The sequence below is a fragment of the Bos grunniens genome, chromosome 25 (assembly GCF_055505025.1).
Source record: "Bos grunniens cultivar Pamir isolate PY7600 chromosome 25, Bosgru_T2T1.0, whole genome shotgun sequence".
Taxonomy (NCBI): Eukaryota; Metazoa; Chordata; class Mammalia; order Artiodactyla; family Bovidae; genus Bos; species Bos grunniens.
Genome location: NC_141189.1, coordinates 5037177 through 5061168, shown reverse-complemented (window position 1 = coordinate 5061168; position 23992 = coordinate 5037177). Strand labels below are relative to the sequence as shown.

The 23992-nt window shown below is 57.3% G+C and overlaps 2 protein-coding genes and 1 long non-coding RNA gene across 11 annotated transcripts in view; 2 read left to right on the top strand and 1 right to left on the bottom strand.

The window, feature by feature from the left end:
- Nucleotides 1–11150, top strand: part of BAIAP2L1 (BAR/IMD domain containing adaptor protein 2 like 1) — an 80409-nt gene extending 69259 nt beyond the window's left edge. For all 3 annotated transcript variants that reach the window (XM_086373935.1, XM_086373936.1, XM_086373937.1), the window contains 3 exons: nt 905–1085; nt 8963–9000; nt 9509–11150. In XM_086373935.1, the coding sequence (XP_086230061.1) occupies nt 905–1085; nt 8963–9000; nt 9509–9584 (295 nt within the window). In that variant the 3' untranslated portion in view covers nt 9585–11150. The remainder of the gene's footprint in view (nt 1–904; nt 1086–8962; nt 9001–9508) is intronic.
- A 114-nt stretch (nt 11151–11264) lies between these two features.
- BRI3 (brain protein I3) lies at nt 11265–22307 on the bottom strand. Of its 7 annotated transcripts, none has more exons than XR_015154285.1 (4): nt 20132–22307; nt 17238–17340; nt 14710–15070; nt 11265–11674 (listed from the first exon to the last, which is right to left on the bottom strand). XR_015154285.1 is itself a non-coding variant. In XM_086373939.1 (4 exons), the coding sequence occupies exons 1-4, from the start codon at nt 18555–18557 to the stop codon at nt 11583–11585; spliced, it is 561 nt and encodes a 186-aa protein (XP_086230065.1). In that variant the 5' UTR covers nt 18558–18800; the 3' UTR covers nt 11265–11582. The 7 variants fall into 7 exon arrangements, 4 of the variants coding, with proteins under 4 accessions (XP_086230065.1, XP_086230067.1, XP_086230064.1 ...); XR_015154282.1 differs by lacking the exon at nt 20132–22307 and adding an exon at nt 17640–18143; XR_015154284.1 differs by lacking the exon at nt 20132–22307 and adding an exon at nt 17832–18143.
- LOC147344780 (uncharacterized) lies at nt 18386–20073 on the top strand. The gene is made up of 2 exons (XR_015154290.1): nt 18386–18587; nt 19850–20073. It is a non-coding gene; the product is annotated as an uncharacterized LOC147344780 (long non-coding RNA).
- Nucleotides 22308–23992: the final 1685 nt, after the last annotated feature.

Sequence of the window (23992 nt, the reverse complement as noted above, 5' to 3'; positions counted from 1 at the left end):
GAGTCACATCAAGGGGCTCCACTCAGCACCTCTGTGTCCCACCCAGGAATGACTGGCACTGCTGCTCAGGAGCTGGCCACCTGCACTGACCAGGTCGTTTCTTTCTCACACGACCTTGTGAGGTGGGGCCCCTATTGAAAATTGAGGAAACGGGCACAGGGAGCCAGAAGTGATGGAGCCAGGACGAGACTAATGTAGGCAGGTCTCTCCCGGCCGAAACAGGAAGATCTCTGTGTGAGTTAGCTGGCTGTCCCTCGGGTCCTCAGAAACATGTCCCAACAGAACGTGGCATCACCTTGACCACAAACCGCCTTGGCCACGGTGTCTGCCGTGTCAGAACAACCCCCCGACCCATCCCGCTGTCCCCAGGACCGCAGACACTGCCCCAAGTCCTTCCGTGACCCTTGCTCACGGCCAGCTGTGTGTCTGTCCTTTGCAGAACAGCTCAGCTGCCACTGGCCAAGAAACGAGACTGAGTGTCTTCAGGGTGCTGAAACTCTGGCATGCTCAGTGCTTTCGCTATATTTTCTTAAATTGGATCAAGAGTCAGCCTCTAATGGAGCTAGTTTTCCTCTCCTTTTGTCAGGTCTCTTAAAGAATCTCTTTTGAATGTACATGTGCAAGCCAGCAGAAACACTGGCACACAGAAACACTGACTGTTGCCTGGGAAATCCCTTGCACAGAGGAGCTGGCGGGTTACAGTCCACGGGGTCACAAAGAGTAGAACACGACTTAGCGATTAACAGTCAGTCGAGAAACACTGCAGTGCTGTGTGTGTGGTAATCTCCTCTTGCCCCACCACTGTGGATATCTAATCCACACAGTTCCTGCCGGAGGAGACGCAGGATGCCTGGGGTGCAGGGACAGGTCTCCTCTAACCCACGTCCTCCATTCCTGTCGCTAGCTTGGCGCCTGTCCGCAGCGTGAGCACCACGAACTTGGCGGAAAAGAGCAGCGTCGTGATCCCCCCGCCGGACTACCTGGAGTGTCTGTCCACGGGAGCAGCCGCCGCTGAGAGAGAAGACATCTCCCAGAAGGCTTCTAACCATAAAGCCCCGGTGCCCAAACCAGAAAGCACGCCTCCTGTGAGTAGGTCCCCGATCTGCCGAGTGGGCTCTGGGGTGCGGGGCCCCTTTCCCTCCGAGCAGGAAGGGGGTGACCCTCGGGCGGGGCACGCACTTGCTCCCAGGGCCTGCAGATTCTGTCTGTCACGCAGCCTTTCAGCCGCCTTAACTTCTGTGCTCCTCTTGTTTTTATCTCATCTGTAAATGATGGCTGGCACCTACGAGATCCATCGTTTCCCAGACTGTGTCCGGTTTCAAGCTCTCCTGCTTTTGATCATGTCTACAATCCTTTCGTCCGCTAATCACCTTTCTCTGCACTTTCTTCAGTTTTCATATTGTTTTCTGGAGGAAGACTGAAGGTCCACAGTAGTGATCTAATCACCACGCCTTCAGGAACTGTGTCCCGGGACTGGGACAGAGGCCATGAGTCACTTCATCCATCCCAGAGACAGTGACTTTGTCTTCAAGCCAGGCCCGGTGGGCTCTGGAGGAGCTGAGATAAACAGTCCAGCTCTGGCTCTGCTGGAGCTTAGGCTCTAGTGATAAGATAAGCAGCAGACAGTGAGAGATAGACAAAAATGTCAGAGCTGGGAGCTCCGTGGGGGAATGGAGCCAGGTGCCATGAGGACAGGGGGTGCAGAGACAACTTGGATGGAGGTCAGGGGTCAGTTTTCCTGGGATGCTGACTCAGTGATGAGGTGGGCTGTGTCCCCAGCTGTGGAAGCATCTGGAAGGCAGAGGCAGCCGGGTGCCCCCACTAGCCCCGCCGAGAGCTCTGGGCCAGGACCTTAGCTGGGGCGATTTCCTGGGGAGCGCTGCCCGCTGAGGCCACTTCCGCAGCCAGAGCCATCGTCCTGAGGCGGGTGCAAGCCCCGAGACCAGGAGCCAAGAGAGGCGCCTCCCAGACAGGAGGAGCCAGAGTTTACAGCTCCAGCGGGGTGTACTCGGCAGGAGTCTAGAGGGGGTTCTTGTCCTCTTTTCCCACAATATAGATTATACAGCAGAGAAGGCGGAGAGGATGGAGGAAAAGGGGCTGACTGAGAAGGAAGGGGCTGGCCCGCCAGGAGCAGGGACGCGGGTCCCCTGTGCCAGCGGGGAGGGCAGACTTGGGGCGGAGTGGCCGACGTTTGCTATCTCAGTGCCAAGGGAAAGGTGGCCCTCAGGGCAGGCGGAGTGGCGCTGAGCAGGTTTGAAAGAAGAGACTCTGTGCCGTAGCTGTTTCTCAGAGGGAGACGGTGAGTGTGCTCCGGAGACGAGGGCACATAAGCGGTTGGTGCTGTAATAAGCCTGGGCCGCTTCGACCGCTTCTTCTTTGTCATGGGTTTGTTCTTTCTGTGGTGCTTGCAGGAGCCATGCACCCCCATGGGGTGTCACCACCCCCGGGGGCCTCTGTTCGCCTCTGAGTGGTGCCGGGCGGAGTCGGTTACAGGGAATGAGGCTCTGAAAGATGGGCCCCAGGTACGGGGGGACCATGCCTGCCTCCTCGCAGGCTGCAGTGCGGATTTGGGTCCTGGAAATGCCACTTTGGAATCTCATTCAGAAATGTCTTTGGCTTCTCTTCCTAGATAAGCACACTGCGTGACTCCTTGTTTTCACTGTCATCACTGCAAATCACTCCAGCTTTCTAACTCCAGAAATTACTTTCAGAAGGATAGGGAGCTTTCCCATTTTGTTGGTGAGAGATGTCAAAACTGGAGATGCTGCTTGAAAGGGCAGATCTGAAATGCTATTTCATTAAAGGGCCTGGTATATTTTAAAACAATACTCAAACTATTTGGAAATGATCTTAAGGCACTTCTAAAAGCATAAAAATTCATTGTGCTGAAAAAAAAAATCAACTTACAATTTGCATGTCACAAAACTCAGGATCCAGGCGCACAGGTGTGGGCCTGCTGGTCTGCAGTGTCTTCTTCTGGATTTGATTTTCAACTTTTTTTATGGAAAAATTCACACACACGTGAAAGTGGAAAGAATAATCTACTGATTTGGTCCCCCAGATTTATATATAATTCATTTATAAATCTTGCTTCGTCTCCTCCCTACACATTCCCAGATCAGCAAAGCCAGTTCCAGACTTCGTATTATTTCATCTGTAAATACGTTAAAGGTCCTCTTTTCTCACAAAACCAACTATCGTATTGTTTAAAATTGCATTAACTCCTGGATATCATCACCTGGTCACTTCAAATTTCTGATTGTCTCATTAAAAATTTCTTGATGGTATCGTTGTTTGAATCTGGACCCAGGCCAGCTCCCCACACCATCGCTGGTGATCTGGCCAAGTCTCATGACTCGCCTTTCCGTACCTAGAGATCTCTGTGTCATCTCTACGTAGAAAACCCAGGTTACTAGTCCTGGAGGTTGTCCCCAGTCTGGATTTTGCTGCTTACGTCCACATGGTGTCCTGTATTGAGTTCCCCTTTCTCCCTTGTTTCCAGCCGGGGTCAGAATCTGCCATTGTTGTTTGTTGGCCGGTTTTGTGTGGCGGGAGCATTTCATCTGTGGTGGTGGCCAGTCCATCTGCGGGCCAGTCTGGTGGTTTCCTTCTGTGATGACAACCATTGATGATAATGGCCACACAGTTCTGTAACTTGATAAAGGTTGCACAGACAGGCCTCAGATGTAATGGGTTAGCTTCCAGACCGTCTCGATAAAGCAGGTCCCATGAGCTTTCTGGTTTCCCAGTGTGTGTAAGAGTTATGTTTACATACATGCAGTCTGTTGGGTGTGCAATAGCGTTGTGTCTAAAAAAGCGATGTATATACCTTAATTGAAAAACACTTTGATAAAAATGCCGATTAGCTGAGTCTCAGTGCATTGTAGCAGTGACACAAAAGGCCACTAATCAGTGATCACTGTGACTGTGATAATAACGAAAAGCCCGGAGTGCTGCAGCGCGCGACACAGACATGACCTGAGCAAATGCCATTGGAAAAATGGTGCCAGCAGACTTGCCACAAACCTTCCATTTGTAAGGGGAAAAAAAAACCCAGTATCTGTGAAGCACAGTCAAGTGCAATAAAATGAGGTCTGCCTGTATACTGCCTTTTAAGGTAAAAGAATCTTGCCCTAAAATCGTAGCTAACACTGGAATTATAAATGAAAACACATTTTAGCTAACAGCACTGAATTCAGAAGAAAACATGTTTTAACTTTCAGTGTTTTTACCACGTGGATGAAGCTCAATGAAGAAGGCATCGGTGTGGTTCTCACCACACTGAATGGATAGAGTGAAAAAAAATCCTGGCTTTAGATGTCGGCACAGTCCGTGATGATGTTCGTTATTAAGCATTTGGCAGTTTAAATGAGCTCTAACTTTATTTTTAAACCTCCCTGTTGGCTGGATCATAACAGACTGTCAGCACCAGGAGGCCATCTTGGGAAGCACAAGGACCAGCTGCACAGCCTTGTACACTGCACCCACCTTTTTATTCCTTCCACTTCCTTGAGCAGCAGAGCCTTAAGTACGTCTCTCTCCCTAGGCCCAGGGTGGCCTAGTGGCCGCCTCCCCCCCCCGCCCCGGCAAGTCCTCATGGAAGCTGCTGCCCTTCCACCAGGACCGGGTGTGGGGCCTAAGCTCAGCCTCTGGGCTCCTGTCTATGCAGTCCTGGCGGCCCCCAGGCAGAAGCCTGCTCCCCACCGTGTCCTGTCACCCTCGAGTCAGTAACTTAAGGTCTCCTAACAAAGCCTGTAACCCGATGGCTTCACTGGTGAATCCTGTGAAACGTTCAAAGAATGAATGCCAGACCTGCTCCAACTGTCCTTACAAGTAAAGAGGAGAGAACTCCTAACTCATTGTGTGAGGCCAGCGCAGCCCTGGCACTCGGGTCAGGCCCCCTTAGTTCTGTCTCACAAGCCGGAAGGCCTTTTTCAGTCTTTGATTTTTTTATCAGTGGCCTTTAATTTTTGATTTCTTGGAAGAATATTAACAGCCCTACCTATCTAATGAAAAGGCCCTCCTTGTGTGAGTTCCCATGGTGATTGGTTGTCGCTGGTTTTGCAAATGTCAGAATGAGTGTTGATGAACACTTTGTTTCATGATAAGCAAAACCTTCCATGAAGAGGGAACAGGCATAGAGTTGATATCTATAGCAAGGTCACAGCGACGTTAGCAGCGCACATTTCCACGGCGTCAGACTCCACTGACCGACTGAAACCTTCGGGAACATGGCCACCCGGCACGCGAAGAGGGCCTGCAGGTCCCCCGGCCTCGACCGGGGCGCGTTCCCTGACGAGCTGATCACAGTCCAGGCCTGCACCAGGCTCCAGGGAGACAAACCAACCCAGGAGTCCAGTCCAGGGAGCAGTGATGCAGGGGCCATGGAGGAAGTGTAGGGGCAGGAGGCGGGGAGGGCTCCAGCTCCAGGGTGGGGCATCCAAAGTGGCTTCCTAGGGGCGAGCACATGAGCTGAGTCCTGGAGGAAGAGCTCTGAGGAAACCCAAGGCCTGCGGGTGGCAGCACAGGCTCTGGTGACTGGGTGACGGCTGACTCCTATTCCATTTCTGTCGCTTCATCTCGGGAAGTAATATTTCACGATCCTCTGCAAACTGCCGGAGATGAAACTGCACCTCTGTCACAGCCTTCGACACCGCCGCCTCTGCCCGCCCTGTCCTGTCTGTGAGACGAGCTCCTGCATCTCACTGGTACTGGGTCGAAGCGGTACCAGGCCAAAGCGGCAGTCAAGCTGCAGGGCAGACGGGTAACCGGTGCTGCCCCCAGGAGAGCCCCTCGGGGCAGGTGCAGATGCCCGTTTTTCACCGGGTCCTGGTGGCCTCTTGCAAAGACAGGAGGCACAGAGTTGAGTCATCTGTGCGTCAGTAAACCACCCAGAGAGTTGATGGGTCAGACAGAAATGTTCCAGAACCAGGCAGGCCAGCAGAGTGGCCACTGGACACGGGCTGCTGAGCACTTGAGAAGTGGAGAGTGCAAAGAAGGAACCGAGGCTCGGATTTTAAATTCGTGTTAATTAGTCACATGGCAAGCAGCCGCCATACGGGACAGCCTGGTAGAGCTCACTCGAAAGAGAACGAGATTCCATTTAGAAACCGATCCGGAAGGTGAGGGTCAAGGAGCAGGTCCCACGACAGGCCTGTCCAGGAGCCCCGAGGGCCGAAGCCTGAGCCCTGGGATTCCATATCTCAGAGGTTCTCAGGCCCAGCAGGGCTGGTAATTCCTCTTCCTTAAGCTGTTTACAGCAGCTGATAACGCTGCAGAAAACCAGGGCCAAACGCTGGGGTCCAGGGAAGCGGGCACAGCAGCTTGACGTCACAGCGGTTACGTGCAGACTCTGCATTCACACAACCACCGAGCACGGTCAGTCACCCGAAGTTTTGTTTGAACACCGGGATGCTTAGGGTACCCCGGGGGCTGCCTCCCAGCTGGTGCTGTGAATGCTGGGGTGCGTGCAGCTCTTTGAATTACATTTTTTTTTTAATTTTATTTTTAAACTTTACAATATTGTATTAGTTTTGCCCAACATCGAAATGAATCCGCCACAGGTATACCTGTGCTCCCCATCCTGAACCCTCCTCCCTCCTCCCTCCCCATACCCTCCCTCTAGGCCATCCGGACATATGCCCAGGGGTGCAGTTGCTGGATCAGAGGGCAAGTCTGTTTTCAGTTTTTCAAGGACCCTCCACACTGCTCTCCGCTCTCCACAGTGACTACACCATTTTACATCCCCACCAACAGTGTAGGTGGGCTCCCCTTTCCCCACACCCTCTCCAGCATTTGTCATTTGTAGGCATTTTAACAATGACTGTTCTAGCCCACGGGAGGGTTGTACCTCATCGCAGCTTGGATTTGCATTTCTCTAGTAATTAGTGATGTTGAGCACCTCTTCATGTGCGTGTTGGCCATCTGTGTGTCTTCTCTGGAGAAGTATCTATTTGATAAGTCTTCTGTCCACCTTTGGACTGGGTTGTTTTTGTTATTGCATTGTACAAGCTGGCTGGGTAAGTGGCTCAGACAGTGAAGAATACACCTGCAATATAGGAGACCTGGGTTCGATCCCTTGATCAGGAAGATCTCCTGGAGAAGGAAATGGCTACCCACTCCAGTATTCCCGCCCAGAAAATCCCATGGACAGAGAAGCCTGGCAGCCTTTAGTCCGTGGGGTCGCAAAGAGCTGGACACGACTGAGCGGTTAACACTTTAACTTGTGTGAGCTATTTGTACATTTCGGAAAGCAAGCTTTTGTTGGCAGAATCATTTGCAAAGACTTTCTCCCAGACTGTAGGCTGTCTTTCCGTTTTGTTGATGGTTTCCTTCGCTGTGCAAAAAGCGTGTAAGTTGGACTAGGTCCTATTTGTTTTGTTTTTGCTTTTACTTCTATTGCCTTAGGAGACTGAGCTAAGAAAGCACTGCTGCTTTTTATGTGATTGATGATTTTTATGTCAGAGATGCCTTGCCTGACAGCCCTCTTGTTAGGACAGGGTGCTCCCAGCGCCCAGCTGGTATCTTGGTGCCCGCGTGCGTGTGTGTGGCTTGTACCAACTGGAGTGGGCTTGAGGGGGCACAGGATGCACACCAGGGCCGGTGGCTTCAGGCGGCCCGTTAAGAGTCATTTTTCCCTCCTTCCTCACGGCATAGGCTGTTACTTCTTGCCACTTCCCCACCAGGGCTGGACTTGGATGCATCTACTTCACCATCTTGTTCTTTGAGTGTCGTGTCCCCAGATGACACAGCTCGTGAGACCCCGATTAAGCTCGGTTCACAGTTCAGTCGAGCTCCAAGGTTTCTGCCTCGAGGGCAGCGGGGGTGCCGACATTCAGCAAGCAGGGGCCTTTTCTAAGATGAGGGCACACAGGGGAGGGGGGACAGTGTCCTGCCCTGGGGACGGGCAGGAAGGGAGTTTCCGTTACCTGCCCTGCGGAGGCCGCATCCGGGGTGGAAGTCTCAGCAGGAAGAACGCTTCCCAGGTGGGAGGACACACCCACCACCCCTGAGCCACAGCCAGGACTCAGCCTCCCCACCTGGCGCCCTGAGCACAAGTGGGGCTGCACAGCAGGCATCAGGGAATGTCTGTAGAATCGTAAATGAGCCCTCCATCCCCCGTAACACAGGAACAGCCTACGCCGAGGCCTGCTGAGCATGCCCTGTGGGGACAGGCCTGGGGTCATGCTGACAAGCGGGGCAGCTGCTCTGGGCTTCCCCCCGAAGGGGAGACAGGGAATCGGGGTGCCAGGCTGAGTGCCCTGGCGGCGAGGTGCCCCCTCAGGATGAGCTGGCTGGCCCCGGGTCCAGGCCACGGTGTCCAGAGGCCCAGGCCTGCAGGCAGAGGTCTGAAAGCAGCCCGGGGCCCCAGGCCCTCTGCCTCGAGGGGCTGTACTTCCGGCACCGCGCAGAGCCGCCCAGGGAGCGCTGGTCACCCGGCGTGACACTGCTCCCTCCTGGGCTGCCAGCTCCGACAGCGAGCCCGTGCGGGAGCCAGAGCAGAGGTCTGGGGGGTGAGGACACACCCTCACCTGGCCCCTGGCCACGTGGGGACCGAGCCCCGGGAGGGCCGGGCGATGCCCCAAGGTGGAGACGGCGCCTGTGCTGCTCCGTCCACCCCAACCCCCACACCGACAGGACTTCCTACGAGCTCAGGTCTCTGGCTGGCCGTTGGCACCAGTCTGTGGGCACCAAAACCCAACAAGGCTTCCTTCTGACTTACTGCTCCTCACGGCACCTGTCAGGACCACGCTCCAGGAAGCCACCCCTAACCGCAGGCAGACCAGGCGAGCAGCAGCGCCCAGCGCCTCCCGTTCTGGCCCTGATCCCTCAGGGGACTTAGATGACTCCTCCCCAGGGAGTGGAGACGGGGCAGCTCTCTGCTCTGCTTTCAGCAGCATGTGGGCTTCAGATGTCTGTACCCTCAGGTCTTATGAAAACGTCCTCTTTCTCTTTCCCACAGAACAATGCAAATGGGTTTGCAAAGCCTCCTTTCCTCAGGTAAGTTAACTTCCTCCCTAAGGGCCTCTACTCCCAGCTCAGCCTAGGCGGCCTGGGCTCGCGACCTTAGTTCCCGACCAGGGACTGAACTTGGGCCCTTGGCAGTGACTGTGCTGAGTCCTAACCACCCAACCGCCAGGGAAGTGCCCACCTCTGACAGAGGGGTGCCCTCCTCTCTGTGGTCCTGCCTAGGGTGCAGGGGAGGGTGGTGGTGGGAGAGCCTTCCAGGACGGGCCCTCCCTTTGGATCAAGGCAGAAGCCAAGCCCATCCAGCGCCCGACCCACAGGCCTGAGGCCTCGGGATCAGTCCCCTCCAAGTCCAAAACAAAACAAATCAGTGCTTATAACAGGTGGCATGGAGAGAACCATCCCAGAACGAACTGTATAATATTCAGAAAATGCCTGAAATTTTAAAGTGTGTGTTACAGAGCAAGGGTAGTCATTGGCTGTTTTCACATCAAATCCCTGTCTTGGAGTATTTCTGCCAGCATTTTTTTCTCCCCCGCAGTGGAGAGAACCCCTTTGCTACTGTGAAACTCCGCCCAACAGTGACGAATGACCGCTCAGCGCCAATCATCCGATGAGAAGGCGGCTCCAGCATCCTCCTGGTTCCCCGCTGGGCCCTCGCTGGGGAACGATAGGTTTGTGTGTGACAAGCGCCGTCCAGGTGTAAAACTTCACCAGAGGGCGTCTGATTTTGCGTGTATTCTACTTGAGCAAATCAGCACATTTTCTAAGTTAACATAGTTGGGTTTACACATTTCTTTAAGATAAATCATAGTTTAGTTACAACTCAATCATTTAAAAGTTTTTTCCTATTCTGTTCAAAAATAGTAAATTTGGTTCTAATCCTTACTGTATCACTTTTTAATATTCTGATTATTAATAGCCAGAGTAAGGGACAGTGGATGCTTTTGTGACTGGCTTTCTGCACCCAAATGCAAATGAGATCACAGTTTTATAAAGCATGTGTTCTTAAATAGCATTATGTTCAAAGAAAATACTATATAAATTTGCATCCTAGCATGCAAATAATCTTAATATAAATTATGAGGATATTGTACAACACTTAATTCTTTTAACTTAACTTTAAAATTTCTGTTTACTATAGCCCTAGCCAAGATGAAGCATCCCACAGGTTCTCACGATTTAGACAGCTCTAGAGCCCTGAGGTTCCGCCTGGCCCTGTCACAGCTGGGGTCTTAGTACTTGAGTAGTTCTCAGAGGGACTCAGCTTGGTACTGTTACCTAACTAGAATGACCCACGGAAACCCGCCGGGCTGTGCCTCACAGGGGCCTGGTTCACAGGGTGGCACCTGCCTCGGGAGACTCCACGGGCGGGAACCAGATGCCTCTCGCTAAGCTAGTTGACCAAAATTACCTCCAGCACTGTTTACTCCGAAACCTCTCCGGGTACAAGTCTCTCTCCTTTTCAGTCGGTACTGAGACGGCCAACAGCCCGAATAAAGCCGGCCGGGGGGAGCATTCCAGCCCAGCCCCACCCTGCGCGCCGGGGCCCTGCAGTCAGGGCAGCGCTGGGTCGGCTCTGCTGTCAGGCCGGCGCCACCTGGAGGAGGGGATGAGGGGCAAACACACACCCAGGCTGGTCGCCGCGGGGTCTCGCTCCTGATGGCGGCTCTCGGTTCTGCCGTGATGTCGTTCCTCTCTAAGCGCGAGAACGACTGAGCGCAGGTAGACAGTGTGAGGCGTGGCGCTCCCGAGGCTGGTGCTGTCCTCGCGGCTGGTGGGCCACGCAGATGACCCCTCGGTGGCGGGGGTCTGGGGCCACGTGAGGGCCCTCGGGGCAGCTGTCCAGCAGCAGCCACCGCGTCCGCCAGCCAAGACGCTCGGGTCCATCACGGGCCCGGCTCCTCTCCCTTCATGGGGCCGTTTCCTTCCCACCGTGGAGGCAGGGAGGCATAGTGGGGAGGCTCTGGAGGCTCGTGAAGGGGCGGGGGTCCCGCACCCGCTTTGGCGGTCATGCAGCTGTGAGACCGCGGCGCAGGGGGTCTTGGGACCTGGGGTCCCCAGGCCGCGCACACTCCCCTGCTCACAGGACAGAGGCCAGGCGGTGGGTCCTGAGCATGGGCTGCGTGCTCTGCAAATGTCAAGGTATCAGGCTTCATTGCAAGAATAAAACTTGAAAACGAGCACTTTTTGAGCTGTGTAAGGGAAGGTCACCCGACCTGGACGGTGTTGGGGGGTCAGGGCTGGGGAGGCTCTTTTGTGACAGTGTGCATACACTGAATAAGCAAAACCAGGTAAACAATGGTATGGATCTCATTTATTTAAAACAGTATTTCTCCCCTTTCTCAAATTGAAGACTGCGAAAAATAAAAGCAGTGCTTTATTGAGCATCGTCGCCTGGGAGCGGAGCTGCCCACGTCCTCACTCCGACTCCTCCCTGTGCCCCTCCTCGCCCGCCCAGTCCACCCGCCTCACTGTACAAAACAGTCCAGGAGCTTCATCAGATAAAGCTATTGTACACGACATTTACATTAGAAAAAGCAGGGTGTGGGAGAGCCGGGTGTGCTCTTCCCTTTAAGTGAAGTTGGCTCCACAGTTGGGGCATCTTCGCTTCCTCAAGGCGAAACAGCAGATGAACCCAAAGGGGAACAGGACGATGGCCAAGAAGATGCCCAGGAAGGTGAACGAGTCCTCCAGGACCCCGACCCTGCGGAGACAGGGGGCGCGCGGTCAGGGCGCCGCTGCAGAGGAGACGCGGGGGGCGCCGGCGGAGCGCTCAGCCATGTGTTCTCTCAGATGAGGAACGAGCAGCAAGTGCTGGTTCCCATAAACACTTACATCCTAAGAACACGAAACCCAAGCCACTGTACAGTGTTTTTCCCACTGTTGGAAAGTTTTAGACTTATTTTTCCACTCCTTAGAGGGAAATTCCGGGACAGTGATAGTTTGGATTGTGTGTGGCTTTTACTGTGGGAGGAGGGGGCAGAAACCACTCAGGTTCACACCATGTCACTTACCTTGGGAGGTTTAATCTCAAAACCCCTCTTTGGAAAATTTGGAAAAAGTCACATTAACCCTCCATGTGCCCAATGTATGACCCCCAGGACCACGAGGGGCCAGCCCCCAACCACATCCCCAAGAGGTCACCACCCAGGGCCGGGGTCCTTCTCCAAGGCCCCCAAGGCGGGTGGAGCAGGAGCTGCCATGTGCCCTGACGGCTGCAGTGAGACGCCTGATGCCAGCCCCCATCCCCAGAACCGCTTCCCTCCCGCCCCGGAGCTGCGGGGGGCAGCGCTGTGGGAGAACAGGGACCCACCCACCCCACGCCCTCCCCATCCTCCTGAAGCCCCAGCGCCCACAAACGCCGGCAGGAACTGCCTCAAGGAAACACGCACACTCTCCCTCCAGCGCCCCAGGACGCTGCAGAAAGTCAAAGGGGGTTCTCGGGAAACCTCCGGCTGTCTGCCCTCCCCTGGAGACCTGCGCTGAGTTCAGGAAAGGTCCAAGCAGCTGGGCAGTAGCCAGGCCCACTCCAAGGGGAAGCACAGGGCTGGCACCACACCTCTGAGCCCCTGCCCACCCAGGCTGCACCTGCCTGGCTCCAGGGCCCGCAGCCCAGGAGGCAGGAGCCCCCGCTGAGAAAGCACCAGAGCCACGCTTGGGGGGCTGGGGGATGCCACCGCCAGGGCCCCACGCAGGCGGGGGTGCCCCTCAGGCCACTGGAGCATGGCTGGGGGGCCAGGGCCCCTCGGGGCACCTATCCCACCTTCTCTACCTGTGGCTGAACCCAAGTCAGTGGTTTGTCTGCTTGGTCAGAACATCCAAGGGGGAAATGGGGGACAAGGGCCCAGGCCTCCTGCTGGGTCAGCTGCACCAGTTGAGACCTTTCAGGAGAGGCCTGCCCCAGGGTCACTGGGTGCCTCGTGCCCCTCCAGGAACAGGGGGACCCAACGACAGACACTCCCCGAGCACCCACCCAAGCTGGACGCCCTGTCATCTCACTTAAGGCCCAAACTGCTAAGAGGCAGAGCCTAGAACCCTGTGCGTCCCCTCGGGGGCTCCAGGACATGAGGGGCACGCCAGGCTGGAGAAACCTGGAGGCGTCCACCTCCCCCCAGGGCATGGGCAGGGCCGGCCCAGCCGCCCTGTCTGTCCACACAGACAGCCCCTCTGGGATGTCTCCTGGCCTCTGGGGTCAAGGGTCAAACAGCAGCCCCACCCGACCCAGACCCGGTCTACACGGCACAGGGGGCAGGCTCTCATCGGGCCCCTCCGCGGCCTGAGGGCACAGACGTGGGGGCCCCGACCGCCCGCCCCGCGCCCCACACGCCTCAGCCCGCAGACCTGCGGCGCGTTCTGTGCAGATCCTTCCCTCCAGCCAGAGCAGAGGGCAGCCCTTCCCACGCCCTTGGTGGGAGTCCGGGTTTGACGGACGACTCCCCTTCACCTCTCCCCCAGGGGGGGCCAGGCCACCCCCAAGTCTCTGGGGAGGTGCCGGGTCGCTCCCCTTGGGCAGGGAGGGAGGCTCTGCTCACACCCTGCTGCCCCAGGGACCAGGAGCCCACAAGCTTCACCTGCACCCTGAGCCCACACCTGAGCTACAGCCTCAAACACCGAAGGCTCTGAACGCGGGACTTTTTAACAAAGCTGGTAACACACTCAGCTCACAGCCACTGTGACCTCAACTACCATGCGGCCGTTTACAGTCTCAACGTGTCTGCTTCACGCGAACGTATCCTGCTGCAGAAACGTTCGCTGCTGACGACAGGTGCTGCCTGCCTGGACCGCAAAAGCAGAGTGGATGTGATTTACTTTTTTTAAACTGAGAAACTCAGCCTGGTCTCTAGGCCAATCCTGACACAGCAACAAGCCCCAGAGTACAGACCACCCAGTCCCTGTGGGCCCCCCCACCCATCCTGCCAGCCCCTCCTGAGCAATCTGGTGTCTCCTCCTCCAAGCCCCTCAGAAGCCCCGATCAGCTCAGCTCTTTACCAATAGCTTCTGAATCCAGACTAAGCAAAGCCCTGTCCGTGTTCCTCCGCAACAGAGGTGAAAAAGATATGGAAGCTGGAAAAATCAGGTAACTGAACACACGCATCTCGCTGCCTCTGACCTCACAGAGAAGCTGGGCGCTCGGCCAGGTGGGGCTTCCTCCCCAGGAAGCTGGACCAAAACCTGGTGGGGCCACGAACAGCCCAGACCCAGCCAGGGGCCCTGCTCTCTGAGCCCCCCGCCCTCCGAACCCCGGTGGCGGCAGCAGCACCAGCCAGCCTCCTGGGCAGAGGCCAGAGGACTCCGCCTCCTCCAGGAGCCATGAGCCTGGAGCCAGGTGGGGACAGGGCAGGGCACCCCAAAGCACTGGGCAGCCCCCTTAGACCAGGTCACGTCTCGTCCCCTCAGGACACATGTGCCCCACCCGGGGTCCCAGGGCCCGACTCCAAGCAGGCCTTCCCCGGGGCAGGTCTCAAGAGCTCCGGGGAGGCGGGTAACAAGGGGACCCGCCAGCTCTGCGCACCCCGCCCACTGTGGACCATCAGGCCGGGGATGCCCCTGGGCAGGGGAGGCTGGGGCGCTGGCCTCCTCGCTGCCCTGACCTGCGGGCAGCATCTGCCCCCCCACGGCTGTCCCCTGCGTGCCCGTCTCAGCTTCCAAGACCCCGGCCACCCTGGAGCCCCCTCACCGCCCGGTCACCCCAGGACCAACACCGAGCGGTGCCCAGCAGGACCCTAGGCCTGGACTCACCTCTGGCTTCCACACCGGGCCAGGGGCCCTGTGCACAGGCCCGCCCCCCGCAGCCCTGCCACCGGGTCCCGCATCCCGGGACAGGCCCCGCGCCGGGGGAGGACCACCTCAGAGCCGGGGCCGAGGCCAAGGCCAAGGCCTGGGCCAGGCGGTGCACGGCCCACAGGGGCCGAGGGCGGCCAGGGGATGTGTGCGCACACTCGTCTGCTGCTGCTAATGAAAGGCGATGGGGTCGGGCTGCCCACGCGGCTCCGACGGCGGCCGAGGAACAAGTGGCAGGGGCCTCGCTCAGGGAATCACGGGCGTGTGACTCCTGCAGATGCCCGCCAGGCTCCCAGGGCAGAATGGCCAGGTGGGGGGGCTGGGAAGGAAGGAACACGGTCACAGGACAAGCTGCCTATCTCCCAACCCACCGCCGCCAGACGGGCCAGCCAGTCCCCGGGGGACCCTCCCCAGCCTCCTCGAGGTGCCGACTCCCCAGACCCACAGAGGCTCCTTGGACACACCTGGCCCCTGGCCTGTGGCAGCAGGGGGCCCTGCAGCGGGGCAGCACCCTTGCAGAGTAGCCCGGCTGCTGCCCTCTGTTCTCTGACAACATCAGGGCCGCGGAGGACGCGCCTCAGAGGCAGCAAGGGGGTCAGGCCCGACCGAGGCCCCAAAACTTGTCCTCAGTACGTGCGCTCCCCTCTCGCTGCACCCACTGTCCCGAGGCCGGGAGGACTGCGACCCCAACCCAACGAAGGAAGCCAGTTCTGGATGCAGGGCCCCCCCACCCCAGCCTTCGTCAGCCCCAAGCCCAAGCCCTTCCCCAGAAGAGCAGAGGGACAGGGCTGAGAGCAGGAACCAGGGTCCCACCCCATGGGAATCTCCCGTCCTGAGGAGCCCGGGGATCTCAGCCCCCAGAACCTGTTGCTGGTCTCCCCTCCTCCATCCAGGGCCCGGGGCCAGCCAGACCCTGGAGCATCCACCAGCGTCCCCCTACCCAGATGGGGCACCGGGCCCGCCAGCAGCTGGCACGGCCAGGACGGGAGCCTGGCTCCCAGAAGGCTGGGCCCCGCTCTGAGACGCTGAAACCCCAGGTGGAGGGCTCCGCTCCAGGGGCCTTCCTCAGACTCCTCGGCTGCCAGCCTGATGCCCTCCTTCGACTAGGAGATGGCTTGAGGCTGCTCATGCCCAAAACAAGCCCCTGGAGTCAACCAGCTGTGCCGCACACACAAGCCTGAGCGCCCAGGACCCATCTGGAAGCCAAGCACACTGGTTCCCTCTCCCCACCCCGCTGTGCCACTTCCCCCGATGGCTCTCTTGGCCACGACCAGCCTTGACCCATGCCCTGCCCCGCAGCTCGTGACCAGCCTCCCGGGCCACGCCTCCCCACTCCAAGCCCATCCACGTGCCTCCAACCGATCGGCTCTGCCACCCACAGGTGCCTGGGGCAGGGAGCGGCTCTGCAGGTGGCCAGTTGTCTCCCTTCCCTCTTCACGTTCTCCAAAGGCCAGACTGTCGCCAGCCGTGTCAGAAGACACACCTGCTTCAGGTCCACCACTCAGGGTGCCCCGGCCACCGCAACCCAGAGGGCTCTCCCCTGCCCACCGGCCCCTCAGCAAGCGCGTGGCTGCCTCTGGGGGTCCAGTTCTGCCCCCATTCCTAGGCGTCCTCCTTCCCCAGCCCTCCAGGCCTCCCCAGACGGCTGATGCCCAAAACTCAAAACTGTTAACTTCCCTTGGACGCTGCTTGGGGCCTTCCTGATACACTTTTGAAACTAAGGAAACCAGAGTTTCTCAATTCCATCTCACCAACTCTGACTTCCGCACCCACACCCCCACCCCTACAGGCTGCCCCCTGGCAGATGGAAAACCCGGTTCTGGCTAAATCTGCCCTGACTTCTGGAACCGTCCATGCACTAGAATCCACCAAGGACAAGAAATTTGAACCCTCAGGACAGCATCTAGTAGCTATGTCTCAAACCCTATAAAACCAGAAGATTCTGGCGGCTGGACTTTTAAGGACATAAAATACCGCTCCCACCCAAACAAAGAACCTCGATGTCCCTGTCCTTGCACGGCTGCCGGCCAGATGTGGATGGAGCAGCCCTTACCCGTCACCCCCAACCCTTCAGCTCCTCCAAGACACTGGTCACCTGAGTCTGGACTCTCCTGCCCAGCTCTCCAAACGGACCCTTCCCAGGGAAAAGGGAACCTCTGGCCACCTTCGAGAAGCAACCACAGAGCCACCTTGCAGGTTCCAGAACCAGGGATAGCAGGCAGTCCGTCCAACTGCTGCCATTTCTGAATCCCATCCCCATGGGGCTCAATGGCCCCAAAAGCACAGCAACGGGAGGAGAGGGACGGACACCCAGTCCCCTCTGCCACACGAACCCTGGACGGACCCAAGGACCACCGGCACGCTCTCTCCCACGGCTCAGGTCAGCAGCTTGGCCGGAGACTGACCATGTCTCCCCCAGATCCTGCCTTTATGAGGCTGTGAGCGTGTCCTTAGTGACTTCTGGAGCCCCCAGGCCTGGGACATACCTGCAGACTGGGCAGCCTCCGACCACAACGATGGAATTGGCAGGGTACCGGGTGACATTCCGACTGTGGATGTTGTAGACCCTGGGGTGGTGGGTGGGTATCCCTGTGGGCAGGAAGACACATCAGAAGAGGGCAGGGAGGAAAGAGGGTCTGAGGTCCACTTCTCCTGCCCTCCCCCCTCCCCACCAAATGCTCGCATCCTTTTCAAAATTAGAACGACAGCTGCGTCCACTAAATGCCCACTATAAGCTTTAATTAAACGTTAACTTGTGGACAGCGCCTCCTTAATAAACTTAAAAACTGCAAAGAGATGGACGTGCTTCCAAGAAGAGCGAACTGGGCGCGAGCGACCCGCAGATGGGCTCAGGGCAGTCGGGCGGTGCCCAAATTCGGGGGCCCGACCTCCAGTTCCCAGAACGGCGTCGTCCCCGACCCCCTGCACGGTCCGGACCCCGGGGTCTTCCCTCGACCGCGCCCCCCGCCGACGCCACGTCCGGAGAAAAGTTGGTTTCGGGGTTAAAGGTCGCGGTGGAACTCCGCCCGAAGTTCGCTCCCAGGCCCCCGGCCCGCGCCCCGGGCCCGGCCCCGGCCCACCTGTGACGAGGTAGGGGTAGGGCGGCGGCGGGGCGGCGGCGATGGCGCCGTAGCCGTGCGGGGCGCACGCGAACTCGCCCTGGCCGGCCTCCAGGTTGTAGGCGGGCGGCCGCTCCTGCAGCAGGGGCTTGTGGTCCATGGCGGGCGGCGCCCCCCGCGCCCGGCTCGGCTCCCGCTCGGACTCGCCCCGGACTGCGGCTCGCTCGGACGCGCGGACGCCCGGCGGCGGGACCCGCAGCTCGCGGGCGGCGGCGGAGGCAGCGGCTGCGGCGGCGGCGGCGGCGGCGGCGGCGGGGCTGGGCCCCTGGAGGCGGGCGCCGCGGGCTTCCCCCCGCGCCTCCCCCGCCGGTCACAAGACCCGGGTCACGTGGCGCGGCTCCCGCGGGGGCGGGGGGAGGCGCGGGGGGCGGGGCCGGCGGCGCTTAAAGGGGCCGCGCCCTCCCTCGGCCGCCCCGCGGGCCGCTAGTCGACGGAGACCCAGCGCACCTCCCCGCTGGGCGTCCCGCGGGGGCGGGAAGTAGGGGGAGACGCAGGGGGCGGGGCCGGCGGCGCTTAAAGGGGCCGCTCCCTCTTCGGCCGCCTTGTCGATGAAGACCCGGCGCGCCTCCCCAACCGGGGGCCCCAACTCCACCTCCGCGGCCTCGGGCCTCACACCCCGAGGAGATCCCCCCAGACACACGAACACGCAAGACTTCCAGAGGCACCGCGCCAGCGCCGTCACCTCATGGCCTGTTGGCCGCGTTCTCCCAGCGCCAGGTCCTGATCTCAGAGGACGGAGACCCCAGGCCCGCCAGGCGTCCGGGGGCCCGAACCCACCCGTCCCGGAGCAGGGCCGGGGCCCATGGGCAGGGGCGGCCCGGAGGACGGGCCCGGCGGCTCGGGTCCCCGGGCCGCCCCTTGGTCGTCTTCGCCAGGGGCGGAGAACCGGGGACTCAGCCTCCAGAGCGACCCGGGTCGGGGTCGGGCAGCACCCAGGGTCAGTGGAAGCTGCGGCAAGCCGGGCCTGCTCGCGCCCAGCTGGCGTTCAGTGCCTCGGTTTTATTTTGATAAATCGGTCATGTATGGGGTTGTGGCCTCTGATTACAAATACTGCATTGTTGGGGACGGCGGGCGCGGCCCCCTGCTCTTCCTGGGTTCACAGTCTTCCCAGCAACTCGGGAAGTACTGACCCCCGGTCCACAGTCCGGAGACAGCTCAGAAAGGAGGGACCTAAACGGGACCTCCAAGGCCTCTGGGCCGCACGCCCTGACGGAAGCCCTGGGCCTGTCGCACCCAGCGCTTGATAGTTTGGTAATAAACTTGAACCTGACAGACGTGCATGCTGGGGCCACACCATGGCTCCCCCTGCACCCATTCCCCGCCTTCTGCAGCATTTGGGGTTTCCCAGCCTTCTCACCTGACCAGCACCTTGATCTAGCTCAGGGACAGCTCTCAGACCCCACCTCATTTTTAACTTTTCATAAGACAGCATCGTGATTCTTTATCAGGAGTGTAGCTCCTGGGACCCCATCCACACCTGTCATCCCAGTACTGCTCAACTGCAGGCCTCCCCACAAGCCTGTGGGGAGGGACAAGGGGCAGCCAGATGGGGGTGGGGAGGGCTCCCAGTCCAGAATGGAGGCTGGACTCGAGTGGCCAGCGACTTCCGGCCAGAGAGGTCTAGGGAGGCCATGCCTTCCCAGAAGTCTGAGCTGTAACCAACCACAGTGACAGCAGTGAAACCAAGAGCCCCCCCACCCCCCCGCCGCGCCCCAGGGAAAACAGGGTCAACCCAAAGCCTCACCAAGGAGAAAAAGTGGGCTCTGGGCAGGCCCCCTAATACTGGTCAGCTGTGGACACAAGGTGGGGGGCATCCTTCCCCCGTCCCCCCCTCCCCTAAGCCTTTCCTATCCAACTCCAGTTAAGTTGGCAGATGTTCCCTCAATTTCAGGGTTAATTTTCCCTTTCTCCAGTGTCTTTGTTTACAGATCAAACTCCACAGAACCATAACCTTTGGCTCCCTTCTCTTCCTATAACAGATTTCTACCCCCAGCGGTGCCTCCACTGGAGCTTGGAAACCCATATCTGTGAATGAGAGGACGTGGGGTTTCCCAACAAGCAGGCCCCTCCCCATCACTGAGCCAGGTGATGGGAACCTGCTCTCCCAGCTCCGCCTCCCCACCCGAGCACAGATTGCAAGGGACAAAGATAACTGGTCAGGGATGCAGAAGAGAAGCAGCCAGACAGTAAAAACTCACAAAGGCAGTGCAGCGAGGCTTGAGCGGTCATTTAGAGGTGCCCATGGGCCCTGGCTGCCTCACCTGGAAGGAAGGCCTGGGGATAAGCATGCCTGGAAGAGTGAACTGCGGTCCAGAGAGCAGCAACCACTACCTGCTGAGACACCAAGTCACCTGCCATGGCCGGAGCCCCGGGGGGAGGCCGAATTGCTGGGAGCAGAACAGGGCAGTAGGAGCATCAGATTTACTACTAGGAAAATGACTGGCAGCAGCGTGGAATGAAAGGAGGCTGGGGAATCAATGGGGAAGGGACAGCTGGGGAGACAGGAGAGTCAAGGTGTGAGGGAGGTGGAGAGCCTGTTAAGACCCGGCAACTTCCAGAGTGGATATGGGAGACTCCGGATGCTCAGGTTTCTGGCTCAGGTGATGGTGGTGGCTGTGGATTGAGAGGAGCCAGCAGAGAAGACACTGCACTCCCAATGCAGGGGGCCTGGGTTCAATCCCCAGTCAGGGAACTAGATCCCACACGCTGCAACTAAGACCTGGCACAGCCAAATAAATGATTTTTTTCTTAAGGTATCAAGAAAAAAAGGGGGGGAGCCCCAGGGTGGACAGGTAAGGAGGCAAAGGAGCCCAGCAACACTTGAAACTTACATACCATGGAGAGAGACTGAGCAAAGGAAAGCATGCGCATCTGAGAGGCGCTGCCCTTCGAATACAGACCTGAGACCATCTCAGTGTCCGCTCACCCCCAAGTGTTCTGGAGCAGACACTCTGCCCCAGGAGGCAACACCACCAGTGACTGCCCAGCTCATGGAGCTGATGCTTTAATGGGCCGGGGCTGCAAAGCGGTAGGTGCTGGGGGTTGGGTGAGCAGGATGGGCCGTGTTACACTGGTATTCAAAGCAGGCCGGGCCGGAAGGTGCGCAGGTATAGAAGGAGGTGGGAGAGTCTACCCACAGGAGGCCAAAAGGACCAGCTCTTGTGTGTTGCGAGTTTGCAGGTGTTTGAATGGAAGGGGAAGTAACAGCAGGTTTGTAAGTTGGTGGGAACAATCAGATGCTGAGGGGGAGTGGGAGGAGGGGCTGGGGGAGGGGGAGAAAGGGGATGGGGTCCCTGGCGGGATCCTGGAGACGTGGGTGCCTGTGCAGGTGGCGCATGGGTGGAGGGGACGCTTTCTTCCAATGGCCTCTGTGTGAAACAGGAAGCAAGACCCGCTTCTGGGAGTAACCTCACCTCCAAGCCACCTCCTACCTCAGCTCATCCCGGGGCCATCCCAAGAAGTCCCCCAACCACTTAACGAGGAAACCTGGGCAGAGAGGTGGCAGGGCCTTTCCACGGTCCCCGAGCCACGGAAGGTGGGTCTCTGCATCCCAGATCCAGCACTCCTGACCCGAATGAACCGGGCCTCCATGCCAGGTGCGCCAGAGAAGCCAGCCACTGGATGCTCATTTTAACAGAAACATGTTCTTCAAGAAGACTTGGCAACATACCTCCTCAGGCTTCCCAGATGGCACAGCAGTAAAGAATCTGTGTGCCAGTGCAGGAGATGCGGGTTCGATCCCTGTTCCCAGAAGATCCCACGTGCCGATAAGCAACTAAGCCCATGTGCCACAACTACTGAGCTTGTGCTCTGGAGTCCAGAATCCGTGACTGTGCAAGCCTGCAGGCCCTAGAGCCCGTGCTTCCGCAGCAGGAGAACCACGGCAGTGAGCAGCCCGTGTGCTGCCAGGGGCCACAGCTAGAGAGAAGCCCGCGCCACAACGAAGACCCAGCAAAGTCAAACATTTTTAAAAATAGAAAAAAAAAAATACCTTCCTCCTGTGCATATTTTTCAGATTGCTGAAATTTTGCTCCTAATCCACTTTTACATCATGAGTACATTAACCAAAAAAATATATATCTTAGCATTGCCAGTTCCACAGAAGTGAGAATATGGTTTTAACTGGTATGTGTGCATGTTTTTGCTGCGAGCCCTCAGCAGGGCACGTGGTTGGGTCCACGTGGTCAGGTAGTGGACGCGCTATCCCCTGGCTCAGGAGGAGGGTTTTGGCGGGGCGGGCAGAGAAGCTGCCACTGTCCTCCCTGCAGACCTTGACAGTCGCCAAGAACTGTCCTCAGCTGTAGTCAGAGAAAACCAAAACCAGGATGGTGCCCTTTCTGGCAGGCTTTGAGAAGTGCTAACAGCCCATCACATGGGCTGCTCACACATTCAAGAAGTTACAGTCTCACATGGTTGGGATTGTGGCAAAAAAAAAAAAAAAAAGGAGGAGGAAGCAAATATCATTTCAAAATCCAAGACTGTAACTGATTACAGACTGCCTGCCTCAGAGAAAGCCCTTACCAAATATTTGCTAAATGTTTCTCTTAGATAAACATCGAGTTTTCGGTTTGATGGTAAGCCTGTGGCCAGCCTTATGGTTCTACTAGACAAATCTTTCTAAATGTTTTATAAATTAAGCACAGATGCTTTTTATACCACACAGGCGACAATTTTATGCAAGTCACGTGGTGAGTCTTACTGAAAGTGAAGGCAAGACCTCGTCCAGTGCACTTTGCAGATACTGCTTTTTTTTTTTTTTTTAATTAAAGAAAGTGAAGCCCATGGCAAGTCTGTCAGAGCCAGTTTTACAGCAGCACATGCTCACCTCGTGTCGGTGTCACATTTTGGTAACAGTCCCAATATTTCAAGTTGGTTCATTATTATTACATTTGTGATGGTGATCTGTGATCAATGATCTTTGATGTCACAGCTGTGACTCACTAAAGGCTCAGGGGTTGGTTAGTATTTTTTAATAAAGTATCTTTAAGGTATGGGGATGGGGAAGGAGGTTCAAAAGGGAGGGGATACATGTATACCTATGGCTGATTCATGTTGAGGTTTGACAGAAAACAACAAAATTCTGTCAAGCATTATCCTTCAATAGAAAAATTAAGGTATGTATGTTTTTTAGACATAATGCTATTAGACCACAGGGTGTTGTAAGCATAACTTTTATATGCACTGCGGAAAGAAAAAAAAATTGTGACTCACTTTATTGCGGTGAACCAAAACCCAAAATACCTCTGGGGTCTGCCTGGATGTATTACTGTATTTAAATCCATACTGGGACTTCCGTGGTGGTTCAGTGGTTAAGAATCCGCCTGCCAATGCGGGAAACATGGGTTCGATCCCTCGTCCAGGGACGAAGATCCCGTGTGCCATGGGGCGACTAAGCCTTGGAACCACAACTACTGAGCCTGTGCGCTGTAGAGCCCGCGTTCCCCGAGAAGAGAAGCCACCGCAGTGCAAGCCCGCACACCGCAACGGGAGGAGCCCCCATTTGCCTCAACTAGAGAAAGCCCACTTGCAGCAACGAAGACCCACTGCAGCCAAAACTACATCACTTAAAATAAGATCTAAAAGTAAAACACCTTCACACCCTTCATTCTCTCAGAGGTGGGCCTCTCTGCATAATCCTGCCCGGAGGAACGCATTCACTCTTGCAGTGGATCACAGAAATCATCTCTTGAAGTCAGAATTTCCTAGTAATTCTCACAGGAACAGAGCTAGTTGTGGATGGCAAGTTTCTAGCTAAGTAAGTTGCCAAGCAGCTGTACTCAACACCTCTGAGCAGCCCTACAGTACCAAAAGATGTCACTGGCGTGTCTAGACCAAGTACGGGCTAAAACACGAGGTCCGCACGTTTGTGGCGACCACACGCAAGGCGAACCGAATGCCCCTCGTCACTACTGCGTTCAGAGGGGCAGAGCAGGGTGCTTCTGCGGGAGGAAGCGAGCTCCGGTCCCCGCTCTGCCTGTCCCACACGCTCCCCGTGTGACTTGACAAGTCGCCTCGCCTCTGGAAGCCCGGCTTCCTTACACAGAGACACTGCACATCCCTCAGGATTATAACAGTGTCCCCCTCCTGGGGGCAGGTTCACCTCACCTTCCACGGCAGAATCG

Excerpts from the sequence above, each read along its gene's own strand:
- BRI3 (XM_086373938.1), bottom strand. The coding sequence starts at position 17,970 with ATGGACCACAAGCCCCTGCTGCAGGAGCGGCCGCCCGCCTACAACCTG. Across the intron at positions 17,341-17,639 it reads CGCCGTTCTGGGAACTGGAG|GGATACCCACCCACCACCCC; the intron begins GTCGGGCCCCCG and ends TCCTGCCCACAG. Across the intron at positions 11,675-17,237 it reads GGAGGCTGCCCAGTCTGCAG|GGTCGGGGTCCTGGAGGACT; the intron begins GTATGTCCCAGG and ends CTGTCTCCGCAG.